At 41.8% G+C, this 20,447-nt stretch overlaps 1 protein-coding gene across 3 annotated transcripts in view; it reads left to right on the top strand.

Annotated features, from left to right (window-relative positions):
• The window catches only part of DMTF1 (cyclin D binding myb like transcription factor 1), a 482,730-nt gene that overhangs the window by 235,667 nt on the left and 226,616 nt on the right, over window positions 1–20,447 (top strand). For all 3 annotated transcript variants that reach the window (XM_086919720.1, XM_086919718.1, XM_086919723.1), the window contains one exon: window positions 4,243–4,394. In XM_086919720.1, coding sequence (XP_086775846.1) covers window positions 4,243–4,394 — 152 coding nt within the window. The remainder of the gene's footprint in view (window positions 1–4,242; window positions 4,395–20,447) is intronic.

The following is a 20,447-nucleotide window of genomic DNA, read 5'->3' as shown; positions in this document are numbered from 1 at the left end:
TGTGAGCTGTAGGCCTATAGGGGCTCGTAGCAGCCATGAATGATTAGTCGTTGTTTCCATACCAAGCTTCCCTGGCAGCAAACCTTTATCACCGGAGTGGTTCGCGCATTCTGACATCAGGTGAATGCATCTTGGATGCTGTGTCACTCTAAACCACAGGTCTTTTAAATCACAGGCAAAAAGTCAATATTCTAGTTTTATTTCCGGATAGTCTCCGCTGTTAGTGTTTTTCCCCCAAAGTTAGTTATGACCCTGAACGATACACATTTCAAAGGTTGCAAGATGAGAACAATTAATGGAACATCAGCCAGCACGATGCACTTGGTCACAACCCCTCAACAGTTCCAGAATGGGAGCAATTCACAGACATCTGTCCATATGCTCAGATTGGCAAATATAAAACTGAATGCTCCGAATCCTCCCCTTTGTGAAGAGGCACAAGAGAAGGCTGTGCTCTTTCTCCACTTCTTTTCTTAATTGCATGTGAACCTCTTGTGACTGCATTAAAGATAAATAGTGGCCTATATGGATCAATATTTACAACAAGGGGTGGTGAGGGACAGAGTCTCTGAATTAAGCAGAAAGCTCTCACCCAGTCAAGAGATCAGGGCTAGATCCAACACCGTTTTTTAGCTCACTGCACCATCCCAGTTTCAGAACCTGGCTGTATGCAAATTAGTCTGTTCCTGTCCCAGTGCATGATGGGAACAGGGCAAACCAAACTACAAAAGCCAATTCTTACACTGGGAAGGAAACAAGCTCCCGGGGACCGGTTTCTGGCATTACAGCCGTCTTCGGCCCGGTTTGCTTGAATCCTGATGGTGCAATGAGCAAGGGTCTCACATCTGAGAATACCCTTCCACGCTTAGGGTGGACAAAAATATTTACAACAAGGGGTGGTGAGGGACAGAGTCTCTGAATTAAGCAGAAAGCTCTCACCCAGTCAAGAGATCAGGGCTAGATCCAACACCGTTTTTTAGCTCACTGCACCATCCCAGTTTCAGAACCTGGCTGTATGCAAATGAGTCTGTTCCTGTCCCAGTGCATGATGGGAACAGGGCAAACCAAACTACAAAAGCCAATTCTTACACTGGGAAGGAAACAAGCTCCCGGGGACCCGTTTCTGGCATTACAGCCGTCTTCGGCCCGGTTTGCTTGAATCCTGATGGTGCAATGAGCAAGGGTCTCACATCTGAGAATACCCTTCCACGCTTAGGGTGGACAAAAATATTTACAACAAGGGGTGGTGAGGGACAGAGTCTCTGAATTAAGCAGAAAGCTCTCACCCAGTCAAGAGATCAGGGCTAGATCCAACACCGTTTTTTAGCTCACTGCACCATCCCAGTTTCAGAACCTGGCTGTATGCAAATTAGTCTGTTCCTGTCCCAGTGCATGATGGGAACAGGGCAAACCAAACTACAAAAGCCAATTCTTACACTGGGAAGGAAACAAGCTCCCGGGGACCGGTTTCTGGCATTACAGCCGTCTTCGGCCCGGTTTGCTTGAATCCTGATGGTGCAATGAGCATAAGGGATCAACACAAAATATTTATATAAAATATTTGTAAGTTATGTTATTCAATTTCTGTCCCATGTTAACATCTCAGTGCCTACAATATTACAAACTATAGACACCTACCCAGAAGGGTAAGGGTATTGTCTTAACAAATTCAAATCGGAATAAATGTGCATAATATTAATTGTACGAAAGTCCTGATGCACAACACAAATCTACAGATTTCTTACTTGGGATAGCTTATTAATCATACTACGTCTATGCTCCCAATAGTTCCTCCTTGTAATGTCTTTAAAAACATAGCCCCATTAATATGTTTATATAGAGAAATAAGAAATGTAGTCTATCATTTGGAAAACTAAGGAGAAAGAATATTGTCGGAGGGGTCAGATTGGGAAATGTTGCTGAATACCTGATGTCCTCCCTTGCAGCCAAGGAGGTATGATGCCTCCATAGATTACATCAGGAAACTTACTCTCCCCTTTAGCTTCATATAGAAAAAGAACAGATGTATTCAGTCTCACTATTATCATTAATTGAAGCGACTGACACACGATCATGTTGGAATGCCTACGAGGCAAGAAAGCAAATTGAGAGTTATAAACTTTCACTGCATCCCTATGGCAAAAGCAGCAAATCAAGATATATGATCAAACACTTGTTCGGAAGCATTGGATAAAGACTGGTATGTCACTGGAAGATTTATATGAGAATGTGTTGTTCAATTCCAGATACATTTAATCTAACCAATATGGGTTTTTACAATTTCTGTAATCGCCAAGACCCAACTCAACAGCAGCCAACCTGATTACAGTTGGCTTGGCATGTTTACAAAAAAACGGGTTGTCACAACATGTGCAATTTAGCAGAATTGTGAGAGAAAAAAAGAAAAATCTAAACTTAAGAAAAGTAAGGACTGAGGAAGAAGTAGATCAATGGCTGGAATAAAACATTAATCTCCCCGTTCACTGAAACCACTGGCAAACATTCAATAAGCAGGCTGAAGTATGTTATGAATATTAGTGTATATTAATTACATGGGTAAACCTTCCTATTGAATGCTTGCCAGTGGTTTCAAATCTTGTGTTGCACAGAAAAGAGGTCAAACTTGAGACGTTTCCAATAATTCACACTGCTGAATTATTTTGCAGGATTTTTCACGTCTTTCTTTCATGTGTTGGTAAAACCAAAAACAACACTTTCACAGTGACAGTGCTGCTCTCAGACCATTAGTTAGCATACCTAGAATGTTCACTCTTGCACGCTCATCATTGATGCAAGCATCTACCAATGAATACTATCCAGTGTGTGAAAATAAACATTACAAACAAGTACATTTGTCAGCAAAAAGCTACACTGTCCCAAATTGCACTACATTTTCTTTTTTTATTTGTCTTAATAAACTTTTATAGTGTCCGTGTACTACAAAAGAAAAGCACATTTTCAAAGGCATGTTTTTAATTTCCTATCATGTGCTTTGCCTTTGAAATTTGATTTACAGTAATACAGGTTGTAGCAATAAGCACATTTTAAATATAAACCCGTTATGCCCGACAAAACACGCATTTCTTGGAACATGGACAGACATATCTACAGTCTCGGGCAACAGTGAGCACTAACCGATGAAGCTCCGGTGGTCTAAAAAAAGAGTACTAAAAATGCATAACATCTAATGTGGTATAAGGTCCTGTATAATGCCATCTTAGAGTTTAGGTGACATTTTTAAACAACTCTGCTTTCTGCATATTACACAGTTGCCCATAGATAGATAGATAGATAGATCGATAAACCGGTACTTAAGTCAATACATTTGAAGAACCAGCATGCCCCATTAAAATTACCTTTCTCCTCATTTTCATATAAATATATGCACATGCATAAATTCATATTCCCGTAGATTGTTGGATCCTTTGAAAACCCCTGTAATGTCAGAACATTTCTTAAAAAATAAGCTTAATCCTAATGAAGCATTAATTACCATGGGGTGGTAAAAATTCTCTGCCTCCACTTTCTTCTTGACCAAGGCTTGGCTGGAGGACATGTAGGCCTAATTTGACAACAGTAAGGCTATAATCACTTTAGATTTGTTTTCTGTAAATTGAAGTGGTCTTACTCTTTTGTCAGTGCAGGTTTTTGTATTAGCATTGCCCTCCCAAACCCCTTCTAAATGTTACCTTAACCCCTTCCATTTTTGAGTAACTCCACGTTTTCTCACCTCTCTCCTTTTGCCTCCTAGATTCACTCCAAAATAGAATATGAGGTCACATAAAAGATAGGAGAGGCAGAGCTGGAGAGCTTCACCTGTAGATTCATTAATTGCTTTTTGTAGTAAGGAAGTAGTACTATTGGAGCACTGCTTAAGATACTGGGCCCATGGCCTCTCTCTCCTTATTCCCCTTGTTCTTTTATATTCTTCCATTTCATTGTTGTTTCTTATTTCCTCCGTCCTAATTGTTAATGTATGCATTAGATACTATCAGATTATACTTCCTAAATATAAGTTGGAGCGTGTTGTGTTAAAATATCATCTTTTCCACAGGCTGCAATGTTTCTATTTTTGATGGATCTGTCTTGTTTACATAACACACCAACTGGATTTTTATTCTGTTTTTAGTAGCCAGTTTCCATTGTTTCAATTCCCATATTTAAAGGCTTCTAACAGCTCTTCAACCTGCCCTCCAGCACAAAATTATTTTTAAAGTTTGTCTTTTTTTCCAAACCTATTAGAATAACCGAGCTTGACGTGCTAGATGAAAATGATATAAACTGGGACATACTAGCTGAAGGTTGGAGCAGTGTCCGTTCACCTCAGTGGCTTCGAAGTAAATGGTGGACTGTTAAGAGGCAAATTGCAAATCACAAGGATGTTTCCTTTCCTGGTAAGGAAAATGTTAAATATAAACTTTCAATTACTTTATTGCAAACCTGAAATATGTTCAATCGAATAAGATAGTTTCTGGTAAATTGTCTACCTATTTGCTTTGCGGGTGCCTCAGAGGATTCGGAAGAAGTTGTTCTTGATGTAAAAAGCTTTCAACTTTACTTAAAAGGTCTATCTGATCAAAACCCCATATAGATTTTGCTGTCCCCATAAACATTCAGTGGGGCACACATTACTTTCCAACTTCCCTAATAATTGGCTGCAAACAAGCAAGTTCATCTTAAGTGAAGGCATATGAGAAATGTGCTTCTTATTCTAGTTATTTTGTATGAATGCCCTAAAACATGCAGCTATCCCACATTATCATCCTACACTCTCTATTATGTGTAGACTATCTATACCTACTTGATTAATGGCCAACACGCACCTACTTTGGCGAGGAAAACCATGGCAAAGTACCTATGCATGTTTGTTCCCCTGCAACCGCCACACTCACCCCTCCCATTAACTCATACTTGATGTTCTCTCTTCACTTCCTTTTCTTACACTTAGAGTATTGGTAGCAAAACGTGAGAGCTCCGCTCCATGTGTATAGTGGTCGAAGCAAATGTTTATATTTTTCTTGGGCATCAGCAGATTTTACAGGGATGTTAATGGGACTTGTGTATTGTCACAGTTTAAATACTTTTTCAGCAGAATAATTTGCTGAACATCTTGGTCTGTAGGCCCTACTTCTGCTAGTGATCCAGTTGCTCCATCCATAAGTTAATAATTTCTCATCTATCAGTAGTGACCTAATATTCCCCCAGTCAGCTCCCTAGGTACAGTATGTCCATCACACAATGTCATAGATATTGCTTTCATTTCGGGCTATGATGCTACAGTAAGTGGCTCTGGAAACGCCTGTGTCTCTGAGGTAGTGGAAGTCCCAGAGGCCACAAAATACTCTGGGGTGGAGAGGAATTGACAGGTCTGTGAAACTGAGGAGAGTTGTCACATACTATTCCTTTCCCCAATCCAGGCTGAATTGTTAAACCTCACATTTAGGTTAGCATATGTATTACAGAACACAAGTTAATGTTGTATAAACAAAGAAAAACAGTATTCTTCTTGGTGGTCAAGATTGTTGTTTTATGTGTGCAACTTTACTACTTCAGCTTTTCGGGAGGAAATTTTGATCAGGGCAATAAAACCTCTTCAAATAAAAATTTCTGAAAGTCTGAGAGGTAGGGCCTAAAAATTTGACTTGGAATAGTTTGACTTGGATGCTATGTTATCTCTTAGTTTCAAAATTCTATTTGCAGCTTAATTGGGTAGTTTGTTAAAACATAGTGGTTCCCCTGTATGCTTGGTCTCTGCTCTGCAAGGGATGGGCACTGTTGTTTGATCTCAGTATCTTCCATTCTAGCATGGCTTGTGTCCACTATTGTGTTTGGTCTGTCCCTGGAAGTGTGAGAAGGGCTACGGGACACTTTCTTCAGTTCTGCTTTCATCCTAGATAATTGCACACTGACAACAGAAGCAGGTATGGTTCCACCAAAATATGACGTCCCCAGGCCGTTGCGCATGTGTTATGACCAGATTCTCAGACCAGATAGAACCAGCTCACCAGAGCACCACCAACCTGGCCAAAACGTAACCACCTCCCTCCTCAGGACCCATCTATCCAGGCACTTGGGTACCTACCTGAGGATGGGGAACTCGCAATATACAAGCTCATATCATTAGAAACACCACTAAATCTATAGGGATTACTAGGAATACTCACTGATTACTAAGGACGTCCATGCCCTACACCACACTCATACCTCGTAGTCTCGCGACCACATGGGTCCAGACTAATCTACCCTGGGGCAGTTCTGATTATTTACCATTACACACTGACTACAGTCAGTGCTCGCTCGGCACCTCTGCAATCCTGCGTGCCTACACACTGGGCTGCAGCCCTAGTGCTCTCTTTCTCACAGCCCGGTCCACAATCCGGCAGACCTAAGCACTGGTGCCCCCCCAGTGTTCTCTAACTCCCAGCCCGATCCGCAATCCGGCGGACCTAAGCACTGGTGCCCCCCCAGTGTTCTCTAACTCACAGCCCGATCCGCAATCCGGCGGACCTAAGCACTGGTGTCCCCCCCCCCCCAGTGTTCTCTAACTCACAGCCCGGTCCACAATCCGGCGGACCTACACATCAGGCTTCCACCTGATGCTCTCTTTAACGCCGCTTACCAACGACGATCACTTTCCTATGAATACCTTTGGAAGGAATCTCTCATTGACTACTCGGGATATGATACTACAATATTACAGCACACAACAGTTTACCAAATTAGATATTGTACTATCTATTCTCCTCCTCAAGGGGCCCCTCTCTCCCTCATTGCTCAGTCACTACTTACCTGACCGGGAATTAAATCCGTTCATGAAAACAATGCCTGACTAGAAGAACAGGTTACCCTGATTGAACAAGAATACAAGGCACATGCTGGTTCACTACTACAATAATATTATAGAATGGCCGAATTACTTAGTGTATATCTATTTTCCTAGCTCAAGGGCTCCTCTCTCTCCCTAATTATTCAGTGGCTACTTACCTGATCAGGCGCAGCATCTGTTCTGGCTGTAACACCTGACTAGAAGGAAAGGTTACCTGTGCTTTAAGAACAAGAGACACACACTGTATGCAAGAGTTATTCCCTGATTTAAACACTCTCTATCATAAGAACAACACATGCACACTGGTTAACTAAGAACTGGGGTATCTTTATTACAATAACAATAAAATGGGAATAGAAACATACACAGATCTGCGGGGTCTCTGTAACTAACAGGAACTGTAACACACCGCTGAAAGAAAAGGGATTAGACATACAATAGCCTAGGGAATAAAGACAAGATTAAGGTGTAAGTGTAAAGCAAACTAGTTTAGACTACCTCACCTATTAGAAGGAATGTTTCTCTCTCTCTCTGGTGGGATCAGGGCTCTCTCTCTCTCCCTCCGTCACCACAGCTTCACTCCTCTGGCTCAACTGCTTCAGCTGGCAGCTTCAACTCCTCCATCTGCTTTAATGCATTCTGATAAACTGGCAGCCCCAGCTGATAGATCCAACTTTGTTCATATGACTGCTCTCTCCAGCTTCAGCAATCATCTGCCTTCTTTCTCCATTCCAGAAAACCAATTGAACTGAACTATACTCTTCAGCTCCAGCAAACATTCTACTCTTCACTCTTCAAGAACCGAACTGACCACTCCTCCTCTCCTGCAACTCACTAATATGGAATCCTCTCCCCTCATGGAAATTTCCAACAGAGGGCTGCCTCCCACCGAATTCCTGTGCTTGCTCCAGAACTCTCCGCGCAACCGCAGTGGCCATCTGCATGTTACGTCTGGGCCCAAGAGACAAACACATTCTTCCGATAAGAACCAGTCCTGGCTGGTTTTCCCCTAGCAGACAACAGGCTTAACTATAAACATTACCTTTACCCTTCAAGAATCTCAGCTCTGCAGGGACAGAAAGCAAAATGGAGTCTCTCTAGTTCTGGGCCTTGTAGGCCTGAGAAGGATGAAATAACCCTCAGCTCTGTCAGAGTACCTACACAAACCATACCAATATGTAATTTAAAGTCAGGACCACATGATCCACCCTCTACCATAGGCAGGATAATGAAAGGACACATAATTATGTCAAAGGCAATAGATGGATTAGAGTCCAGAATAAGGGATCTATCATCATATAAAGCAGCTATCCTCTTCTAGGTCTGGAAGAAAGGGCTTAAAAGGGCCAACACAAGGTAAGAATACAGACTATAGATGTTAGCAAGCTTAAAGTCTTCATCACTCCGAAATAGAGCCAAAAACCATGTCAGTACATTCCACCCTAGACTTTATCTTGCGAACATCTATAAACAACAACAAACTAATAAACAAACATCAACATAATCTATCAACAAAACCAAAAACCAAAAGACTCCCTAAAATAAATGACAACTTGAGGAAATTCCACCTAAAACTTGATGTAGGGAATGTAAATCTAACAACCAACTGAAAACAAATCAAAGCACCCTTGACCTGAATGCTGAAATGTAACTAAGATTGATCTGATAACAACAGAAACTAACCAAAGCACCCTTGAACTAAGTGTGCCTCAACTTCTAGTGATAACTGATGAAATCTATGGTGTAGGGACATATTTGTGGAATGAAAACAACAAAGGGCCTAAATGGGGCCTACCTACTTCGGTCAACTTAAGAACTAAATGTGCCTCAACTTTTAATGATAAAACAACAAAGGGCCTAAATGAGGCCTACCTACTTCGCTCAACTTAAGAACTAAAATGTGCCTCAACTTCTAGTGATAACTCATGACATCTATTGATGTAGGGCCATGTTTGTAGAATGAAAACAACAAGGGGCCTAAATGGGGCCTACCTACTTTGGTCAACTTAAGAACGAATTTAGTGAAATCTGACAAATAAACATGACAAAAGGGTCCTCAAGGTCTGGGCAACTATTACTAATACATGTAGGACATAACCTGACTAAAAGACACACCTCCCAGGACAACTTTGGAACTAATCCCACTGTTCTAATTAAGAGTTGATGAATCAAAGTGAAAGTGTAATAACAGGAAAATAAGGATAACCCCATTCCTACAAAATAGCTGGTGTAGCACTATGCATATCAAGCAATAAATCAAAGAAAATTATCTAAATGTGGTGTATATATTTTTCTAAAGGATCATAGAATTAAATTTGAACCATGCCAAAGGCAATAGGTGAAGGTTACAAATCATCGAAATCAGGAAACAGTTTGCACCTAGTTCCTCACTGTATCATGCTGTGGAACACATGTGTGCACCATCATTTAAAACACTGCTTTCTCTTCCATTGGCAAGACTGTTTTGCAGAAAACAGGAAAACTATGAAATAGGTGAAAGATAAACAAGTGTATCAATAATGAAATAGCATAGCATACTAAAAGCAAAATATATATGAATCTTGAATGAATGTGGCACTGCATAAACATCAAAACCATGAACAGGACTGTGAGACTTTTTTTTCAAGTGGGGCCTGTATATGGTAACTGCAAAAGTGGCATAATGTCCATCTGAAATAGAAACATGGGAAAAATGCAAGGCTCAAGAATGCAGGCCAAGGAATTACTTTCAGGTCAATGAATTTTTTTTCAAAAATTGAGTATATCTAATTTCAACCTGACTGCTGAGGCAGTCAATAGTCAATTTATAGTTGGTCTCTTCTTAATAAAGACAGTTTATTATTGTAGACCATGATTCTCCATCTTCATAAGTACCCGGTGCCAAGGACGCACATCCTCCAGTCTGGTCAGCCTGGTACGTCTGCTTCTAATCCTGGATTCAGCCTGGTACGTCTGCTTCTAATCCTGGATTCAGCCTCGGGGGTTTTGGGGGTTGGGAAAACAATCATTCCGAAAACAATAAACAGAAAACAAAAAAACACAGCACTCCAAAATAAGAAAACGACACTCATCCAGGCCCCCACACGATAAAGCCATATGAAACAAGAAACACGCATCATCAATCTTGCAAAAATACATTTTCCATTTAAAAAGCACCCCAAGTGCTTTTTATTTTCGAAAGAAACCTCCTAATTCATGAAAAGAGGTCTTCTAATTCCAAGGAATGATTTAAACATTTTACATAAATCATATTCTTTAAATTTGTTTGGGCAAAATCCAATTTTGTCATACACAGCCAGAAGGGCTGGGGCCTAGCTACTCCTTACTCATCTGAAAAACAGCCCCTCCCTCCAGAAAGATGTTCGCGCTCAAAGTTTTGAATCAGCTCCAACCATAATGAGCAGGAGCCGGGCTACACTGCGATGTAATTTTGAATCACTGCCAAATGCTGATCTCATTGCAGGAGCAAAGCTACTGCCAACCATTCTGTTTAAGCATCTTCAATCTCTAGTCAGGGAAGCTCACTGGGCCTACTTTATTTATCTAACTCCAAGGGCCAAGCGTCTGCCAATTATTCTGTATGAGCAAGCATCCCTTATCTGAAGTCAATGAAGCTGTCTGCGCCGACCGCAAGGAAGAGCGACTTGACCCCCCCCTGCCCCCCCCTGCCCCCCCCCCCCCCCCTTATATAAACATTTCTCCGCGGAAAGAAATTGTAACATAGCCAAGAATAACAAGCTGGCTCTCTCTGCTCTCAGAAGTTACCCACGGCCTCCACCCTTTCAAAACTTGAGCCGCGAACAGATGCCGGGCTCCTATCAGTCAAGGTCAAAGTAGATGCCTTGAAATTGAAAACATACAGCCGTTCCCAGGCCAGAATGACTGACTATTATTTTCTAACTAACTGAAGCAGATTTAAACGTGGTAAAAAGCAAATTAATAAAGACATATTTTTTGTAACTAAGTCACATGCTAGCATTTTAAAATAATTCTGTCATGCTGCTGAATGTGGGGGTGTACAGGAGACACACGTTACACGATGACAAATACGTTGATTTTCTTTACCTTTTCTTTTTTTCTTGTTCATACTTTAAAAAGACTTACACACATGGCTGCACGTGCAGTTAAGTATAGAAAGGGATACCTTAGTTAGAACCGAGACGGATTAGTATCGTTCCAAATACTGTACTGAGACCAATTGCTGCTATGACTCCATGTATCTGTTGGAACTATATTCACTACGTGTTCGAACACTCATCACCATATTGTAATACCAGTCTAATGTGAAGTAGGAACAATTTGCATCCTTCTGCGATATTGTATATGTCAATGATATCTTCATGTTAATAAAGATTTTCAAAAAAAAAATAATTCTGTCATGAAGTACTGCTACTTGCTGAAAGGGAAAAAATATTAGAACAACATTGCATGCAGACACATTTCATTTTTCTTTTTGAAAATAACATGTGAAACACCATCAAATTAAACAAGGGGCAACATGTCATTTTGCATTGCATAACCAAGAATTCATAATTTAGTGTGCAAGCTTTTCTACTCTACCTATTAAAAGGGCCAGATTCATTTTTTTATCAAATAGCTATTTTTTCTAACTGAGTGGGTTTACTCACATAATGGTCTGCTACATATCAGAAACATTTGCATTTGAAAAAAGTTTAGCTTGCATTAGAAAAATAATAATGTATATTTTCTAGAACATTTTTTTTTTAAAAGCACATTCTATGATGGGTCTGTTTTATATTTTCTTCTCAACCGTGAAAGCACTAATTAAAGCACCCTCCGTGCAAACCCTTATCTCAATCCGACTGGTTGATATATAACTTTCCGACCTCCGAGTCAGACACATTAAATCATGTGTTCAAAGGCAAACCCACACAAATTCGTGGACGCATTTCAAATAGAATGTTAAATGAACACTGCTTTTCTCTCCATGCAAGATGGTACCATTCTGTCAGCAAGCTGACAAAGCACATAGGCAGACCCAGCAACCAATGAAAAAGTTAAATCAAACCACCATCAATCTAAACAATCTCTGACTTTTAGTGACAGCTCACGTAACCATGCGTGTTAAACAGCATGTTAAAATAAATACTGCCGTCTCAATCCAAGATATTAACCCTTTGGCAGCTCAAACACAATCATTCCCCAATGTCTGCAGTACATGGGAAATTCAAGAACTTATCACTCCACGTTTTCACATAACATGTGTGCACATCTTCAAAACATTTTCTCCAAGCAATTGAAAGAGATCCAGCTCTCTCCTGCCTAACGGAACAATAGCCTGCTCTGTACAAGCCATATCCACATGGCGCTATTCACAAGCCATATTTACAAGAAAGTCAACAAGTCCAAATAATGACACGCTCTTCACAAGGCATATATACAAGGCGCTATTCACAAGGAACACAGCAAGTCAAAATGAGAACATGCTCCTCACAAGCCATATTCACATGGCGCTATTCATAAGGAACACCACAAGTCATATTACATTGAATACATTTCACATTGCACAGCATAAGCAAATGCAGCAAGCAATTTAATGGCAATTTAAAAGCATTTTTCACACACATATATACAATTACATCATCACCAAGATGGAATTGGCTCCCTCATGTAATGTCACCCTTCAAGCCTGACAGTTCAAACACCAAGATGAAAAGCATTTCTTCCACCCTGCATAAGTCAAATGCCATAAAGTACTGCAATCTCCTTACACTCCAACTGTTCAAGCCCATAGGTCAATTTTCGTGCCGAGTGCCAACCAACAAGATAAAAACAATACAGCGCACACAGGCAACGTAAACAATTCGTGACGCCAGATGTTATGACCAGATTCTCAGACCAGATAGAACCAGCTCACCAGAGCACCACCAACCTGGCCAAAACGTAACCACCTCCCTCCTCAGGACCCATCTATCCAGGCACCTGGGTACCTACCTGAGGATGGGGAACTCGCAATATACAAGCTCATATCATTAGAAACACCACTAAATCTATAGGGATTACTAGGAATACTCACTGATTACTAAGGACGTCCATGCCCTACACCACACTGATACCTCGTAGTCTCGCGACCACATGGGTCCAGACTAATCTACCCTGGGGCAGTTCTGATTATTTACCATTACACACTGACTACAGTCCGTGCTCGCTCGGCACCTCTGCAATCCTGCGTGCCTACACACTGGGCTGCAGCCCTAGTGCTCTGGTGTCCCCCCCCCCCCCCCCAGTGTTCTCTAACTCACAGCCCGATCCGCAATCCGGCAGACCTAAGCACTGGTGTCCCCCCCCCCCCCCCCCAGTGTTCTCTAACTCACAGCCCGGTCCACAATCCGGCGGACCTACACATCAGGCTTCCACCTGATGCTCTCTTTAACGCCGCTTACCAACGACGATCACTTTCCTATGAATACCTTTGGAAGGAATCTCTAATTGACTACTCGGGATATGATACTACAATATTATAGCACACAACAGTTTACCAAATTAGATAATGTACTATCTATTCTCCTCCTCAAGGGGCCCCTCTCTCCCTCATTGCTCAGTCACTACTTACCTGACCGGGAATTACATCCGTTCATGAAAACAATGCCTGACTAGAAGAACAGGTTACCCTGATTGAACAAGAATACAAGGCACATGCTGGTTCACTACTACAATAATATTATAGAATGGCCGAATTACTTAGTGTATATCTATTTTCCTAGCTCAAGGGCTCCTCTCTCTCCCTAATTATTCAGTGGCTACTTACCTGATCAGGCGCAGCATCTGTTCTGGCTGTAACACCTGACTAGAAGGAAAGGTTACCTGTGCTTTAAGAACAAGAGACACACACTGTATGCAAGAGTTATTCCCTGATTTAAACACTCTCTATCATAAGAACAACACATGCACACTGGTTCACTAAGAACTGGGGTATCTTTATTACAATAACAATAAAATGGGAATAGACACATACACAGATCTGCGGGGTCTCTGTAACTAACAGGAACTGTAACACGCCGCTGAAAGAAAAGGGATTAGACATACTATAGCCTAGGGAATAAAGACAAGATTAAGGTGTAAGTGTAAAGCAAACTAGTTTAGACTACCTCACCTATTAGAAGGAATGTTTCTCTCAATCTCTGGTGGGATCAGGGCTCTCTCTCTCTCCCTCCATCACCACAGCTTCACTCCTCTGGCTCAACTGCTTCAGCTGGCAGCTTCAACTCCTCCATCTGCTTTAATGCATTCTGATAAACTGGCAGCCCCAGCTGATAGTTCCAACTTTGTTCATATGACTGCTCTCTCCAGCTTCAGCAATCATCTGCCTTCTTTCTCCATTCCAGAAAACCAATTGAACTGAACTATACTCTTCAGCTCCAGCAAACATTCTACTCTTCACTCTTCAAGAACCAAACTGACTACTCCTCCTCTCCTGCAACTCACTAATATGGAATCCTCTCCCCTCATGGAAATTTCCAACAGAGGGCTGCCTCCCACCGAATTCCTGTGCTTGCTCCAGAACTCTCTGCGCAACCGCAGTGGCCATCTGCATGTTACGTCTGGGCCCAAGAGACAAACACATTCTTCCGATAAGAACCAGTCCTGGCTGGTTTTCCCCTAGCAGACCACAGGCTTAACTATAAACATTACCTTTACCCTTCAAGCATCTCAGCTCTGCAGGGACAGAAAGCAAAATGGAGTCTCTCTAGTTCTGGGCCTTGTAGGCCTGAGAAGGATGAAATAACCCTTAGCTCTGTCAGAGTACCTACACAAACCATACCAATATGTAATATAAAGTCAGGACCACAGGATCCACCCTCTCCTATAGGCAGGATAATGAAAGGACACATAATTATGTCAAAGCCAATAGGCAATAGATGGATTAGAGTCAAGAATAAGGGATCTATCATCATATAAAGCAGCTATCCTCTTCTAGGTCTGGAAGAAAGGGGGCTTAAAAGGGCCAACGCAAGGTAAGAATACAGACTATAGATGTTAGCAAGCTTAAAGTCTTCATCACTCCGAAATAGAGCCAAAAACCATGTCAGTACAGCATGCAGGCAGAGGATAGAGTACCCAGGGCAGGTAAACCCTAAAGGGTGGTTGTACTAACAGGCGCCTAGTTGTCCAAGTACTTCCCTGCAAGCCTAGTGATAAAATTAAGTACAATACAGTTTGTTAGTGATTGGGAATTTACAAAAGATTCACTCACTATTTACCAATGGCTAGGCACAAGTAGCTTTGGGTTGCGCATAGAGGTAGTCCTTTTGCAGTTACTCAAGATACTAAAGCTATTTTTAGCTGCTATAAAGTAACCATTTGTTATTTTCAAATTCTATGCAGTTTCACGAATGCAGCTACAATGGAGTCATTCTCCAGATTCAATATCGACAATGTGGGTTTCTGTCAACCACCGCATTGGTGTCCTAGCAAAATGTAGTTGGGGCACCTCACTTGTAAGATTATATGTCCAGCCGTAGGAGTGTGAACATAGTTGTACTCAAATTCTGATTGTATGATAAGTATACTTTTTTATTAAATACATATAAATGGAAATAGTCTGTACCACTATTTTGCATTTAGTACCACACAATGTTTAAATTGATATCACTATGTAGGAAGAGACTGGCCTATGTATAGATCTCCCGGTAGCTTGTCTCCTTTCTGGTGAAGAATTGGCTTGGTAGTTTAGTCTGCCCTGTTCCCATGATGCACTGGGCCAGGGACAGACTGATTTGCATATAGCCAGGTTCTGAGCTGGGATGGTGCAGTGAGATAAATAACGGTGATGGATCAAGCCCTGATCTTTGGACTGGGTAAGAGTGGTCTGCTTAATTCAGACACTCTGTTCATCACCACCCCCTTTTCTGAATCGATTTTGGCCACTATAGGTGTGGGGGAGGGGGGGGGGGGGAGGGAACCGTGTCCCCATAGTAATCCTTCATCTATAAGAGTTGTGAGCTGTTTCAAAAGCAGATGTCGACTACTCACCCCAAAACCTCTGCCGCCTAGCCTTGAAACATGATTTGACTTCTTGTACAGTCAGTTCTCAGATGCCCTCAAAAGCCATCTGAGAGTGGGAGCTGAATTTGGGGATTGGCTTCTGTTCTGGAGAAGTCCAGGAACACATTGAAATCTTATTAGATCTCATACTAGATCTAAGGAACTGAGCCATAAGAGGAAGCATTCTTCCTCATCATCTCATAAAGAAAAGAAAAAGCAGAAGAGGTGCTGGGGTACATTTTCTTCTTTGAAAAGCACCTAAAGCAGGAATTGATGCAGGGCCATCAGGAGAAGACCGTGCTGTAGAGTCTCTGGTGCCATCCATCACATAAACCTACACTCTGCCTTTGTAACCTGCAGAGATTCTGCTCACGACAATATCTGCTTCAGAGTTGGATGATGTGTCTTGGTGCCAGCTTCATCAGCTGTGCCAGTTTCAACTTTAGTCTTGATGTGGGTTGCAGCATCACTGGAGTCATTTACAACACTGAGAAAGATTTGATCCCACCCAAAGCCAAAACTAGGGTTGTTTCATATATGAAGTAAACAGAATATCCTCAGAAGCCGAACTTTTTAGACAGGAGGCCTTTTGGGTCAGATTTAGATGGTATGGCCTTTGGGAGTCCAGTAGAACCAAAGGATGACTTACACAAGGTGTTTTGCCAGCTTTTGATACAAAATGAAGCTAACTGGTGGATTTGCAAAATGCCATCGGAATGGACACTTTATGATGAAGAAAAACCCCTCTGAAACCCTTAAGAGTTCAATGAGTGTGGCTTAATCTCTCCAATCAGTCTGTTTATTAAGATTTTAGCGGGTCAACACACCTGCTTGTTAGGGAAGCTTGGAAAAAGCTCCAGTCTCCCCTGCAGTTGCATGAGCAGCTTTGAGAAAGTATAAAGCAAATTCTTTAGACACACCTTTTCTTTCCTCACATGCTACTCTGGAGATCCTGGTAGTACAGGTTTCGTCCTCGAAGTTTAAATACAATACTTTTGCATAGGTGCCACTTCTTAGCAAGCTTAAGAAGTTAGAAGCTCTGGCTACAAACTTATTTGTCTTTGAGGAGCTTTGCCTTTTTGGCCTATTATTGCTTAAAGTTCAATTAGTTGTAAAAATTCTTAAAGATCTATTGAAAAGGTTTTTCACCATAGACCTTTGTAATTCCTGATTGGGACTCTGATAATGTCTTAAGGTTTTTCATGCTCTTTGAAGTTACTTCCATCGAAAACCGCTTTCATTTTAGCAGAGACGGGTAAGTGAATTGAAATCTCTTCTAGTTACTCTTCTTTTTACTGTTTTTTGAAACAGGTAGTTGCTCTTAGAGTGAGACCTTAATTCCTTCATAAGGTAGATTCAGAGTTTCATGTACCTTAGATGATTTCCCGGCCATCATTTTGGCTTCTTCCTCATTCCTCTGAAGAGGAGAGGTTATTTAGATTGGCTCCAATGAGGGCTCTGATCCATTATAGATCTTCATGTTTTAGGCTAGAAGATACTGCTTTTATAGATTTTGAGGGACTGTTTTAAGGGTAAGATGCATAGGAAAGCGACTATATTCTGTTGACAAGCCTTATGGGTTAACAGGAAGATTTACTCCAGGATAACTTTGTTCAGATTGAAAATTATGCCAGACTTGCTTAGGGGTGTTCCAGTACATTCAATGTATGAAGCAGTGATCAGGGCATATGCATTCTTTTGCAAAACACTACTGTCTTGAAGATCAGGCTAGATCCAATTTCTAATTTGAATGAGCTGTTATACAAGTATACATGGTGTAAATTCCAATTCGTCTTCTCTTCCTCCTTATTGAGAGTTGCTGTAGGATAGGATTGTAGAAGGAATCCTAAACTGAATTCTGTTAAAAAGCAAGTTATTTACATTTGGTAAAAATAATTCTGATTGATCTGATGGCTCCGTCTGCTTTCTAATGCTCACCCATCTCCCTCTCTTGAGGATACATTACAAATTGTGCACATTTGGTGTATACCTTAGTTGTTTTTCACCATCTGACTCCTCCTCAGCCTCTGAGGGAGCAGACATGTTGTATGGAACTGGTGTCACTGGCACTGAGACATTGTATATGTATCAGCATTTTCACTTTCAAAGTCTAAAGCCCTGTATGGTTAATAGGAGTCTGCAGTAGACTGCATGTCCAATAAAAAGAATGTTATCATTGTTAATTCATTTCATCTTTTGATTTTGTGCATGTTAAGGACACTTGAATGAGATATTCAATAAAACAACTTAATTAACAAATCAATTAGGACAATAAAGTTAAGAAAATTGTACACAATTTATTAATAATACAAAATATATTAAGAAACACAAGTGGGCAAAAGTGCCACTGTACACAAATAAAACCAAATAAATTCAAGGGAACTTCTTCTCAGTATTGGTTGTTTAACCCTAATTCCCTTGAATTTATTTAAGGGGTACCTCTCACTTTGTTTCACATGTTAAGGACACTACATTCTAAAGGCAAAGTCTAATACTTTCTTTCTTTTTCTGAAGCAAATCATGCATAGTGATTGGTAGAGAAGTGCATCCAGTGTAACTTCCTACCTATATATCTGACAGCCTTTAGTATACAGTATTCAGAAATGCTCCAGCTCTATTGCTCTCATGTACAATTTTAATAAGGTCTGGTCATTTTTTTTTGCTCTACCATTGTCACTCGGAAAAGGCAGAATCTTAATGTGAACCTGGAAATATTTTAAAAGTTACTAATAGTTCATTTTACATTAGCTTCATTGTATGTGGTACCTACTGATGTCCATTACTTTGTAAATAGTGTGTCTAGGATTCAGACAACAAAATTGTCAGACTTCACTAAAAAGATACATTTTTGTTAAACTAAAGTAAACACCACCTGCGATTCTTCTGGTAGACGCAATGTTTTTCTTTAAAGGTGAGAAAACTGTTGAAAATGCAGTACAAAAACTGACGGGAACATGGCGGCCGTAAGCTAAGCGGCCGTGGCTCGGCTCAGCTCGGCGATGCAGGCGTGAAGGATGCTCTGCTTACTTTGGGAGTAATGACGGCGGCAGCAGCGGCGTGTTGAAGTTGCGCGGTCTATTTTCCAGTCTCTGACAGACAGTGGAGGCGAACGCGGAGCAGGACGGCTACTGCAGCGGTGGACGGGAGACGTGCGGCGGTTTTGCCGGGGAGGAGGTGGACGCCGCGTTGGGGAGTGCGGAGGTGGCGGTTTGCCCCGCTCTGCGGTCTCCTCATCAGTGAAGGCGGAGACGACCTGGATGGGAGCAGGAGTCGAGCGACGAGGCTTGGTGGTGGGCGTGAGAGGAGCAGGAGATGTGGTGAAAGCTCCGCGCTCACATGGAGGAGGCTGCATAGCTGGAGGCAGCGCCCAGGAGATCAACCACACACGGTGGGAGGAGGCAGCCGCTGCTCGAAGGAGACGTGATTCAGCACATAGTCTGTGGGGGTCACTGGGAGCAGCTCAAGTATCGTGGAGGGAAGGAGGCAACAGAAGTGAGGTTTCCCATAATTATGGTAGCGGTAAGAGTGTACCTGCTCTAAAGTGTTTCAGTATCTCCACTATCCCCAATATCCCGGATATATGTTGTTCTAGTACCCAAAACAGTGCAAACAGGGTGGTTAACATTGTTAAGTTGCTGAATGAGACAAATGGGATTGTTTCACCACCATTGAATCAACAAGCACGAGCACAAACGCACCTACACCGACTAAGTAGACTAGTAACTTTTGTGGAGGGACACTGGGGAAAGTATACTCTGAAACAGGTTATTGGAGGTGCGGATTATTCCGATTTACTTGAATCTTTGAAATATCTACAATTGACTATTCAGGAGAAAGAGGGCGCCACTGCACTGTTGCAGAAAAGGGGATGGATGGATGGCGAAACTATATTCCCTGAGGGGGGTAAAGAGAGGGGTGTGTATGACCAAATTAAAGCTGAATTAGTGGAAGACGTTAGAAGTACGGTGGAGACGGAAGAAAAGAAAAGAGAAGCTGTCCTGGGCCAAATCCAAGGGGGGAGAGTGAATAGGTATGCACTGAGGGCCAGGTTAACACAAGACCCCCTTCGCGAAAACTCTGGGTACCCCATGCGAGTGTCCCCGCCAATTGCGTTTGTAAAATCGAAAAGGCAAGGCAAAAGCAAGCGCAAAGCTAGTAGTCCGGACAGAAGTCAAGAGGAGGCTGCGGTAAGAACACCTAAAGGGAAAGTTAAAACCAAGAAAGGGGCTCCATCATACACTAAGATTACCCCCTCACTGAAAACATACTATAAAGTAATGGCTACTAGTACCTCTCAGACGCCATCTAAATCATTAAAGCCCAAGAAAACACCATCTCCGGCACTGGTTTCAACCGCACAAAAGGGCACTACAAAGCAGGGTACAATGGTAGAGCAAAATAAAAGCACTGAGGAAATAGCAAAAAACAGTGGGGGGTTGGACGAGATGCCAGCGGATGAAGGGGGAGAGCTGACGGCAAATTTGACCATACACCCGGACGTACCCCTCTCCAACAAGTACTCTGTGTTGATAGATGGGGATAGAGCCACGGGGGAGAGGAATCTTCCCCCAATTAGTCCCTTGCATACCGAACATCAAAAAAAGCCCGTAATGCC

This window comes from Lissotriton vulgaris, chromosome 1_1 (assembly GCF_964263255.1).
Source record: "Lissotriton vulgaris chromosome 1_1, aLisVul1.2, whole genome shotgun sequence".
Classification (NCBI taxonomy): domain Eukaryota; kingdom Metazoa; phylum Chordata; class Amphibia; order Caudata; family Salamandridae; genus Lissotriton; species Lissotriton vulgaris.
Note: the sequence above shows the minus strand (reverse complement) of the source record. Positions and strands in the feature narration are given on the sequence as shown.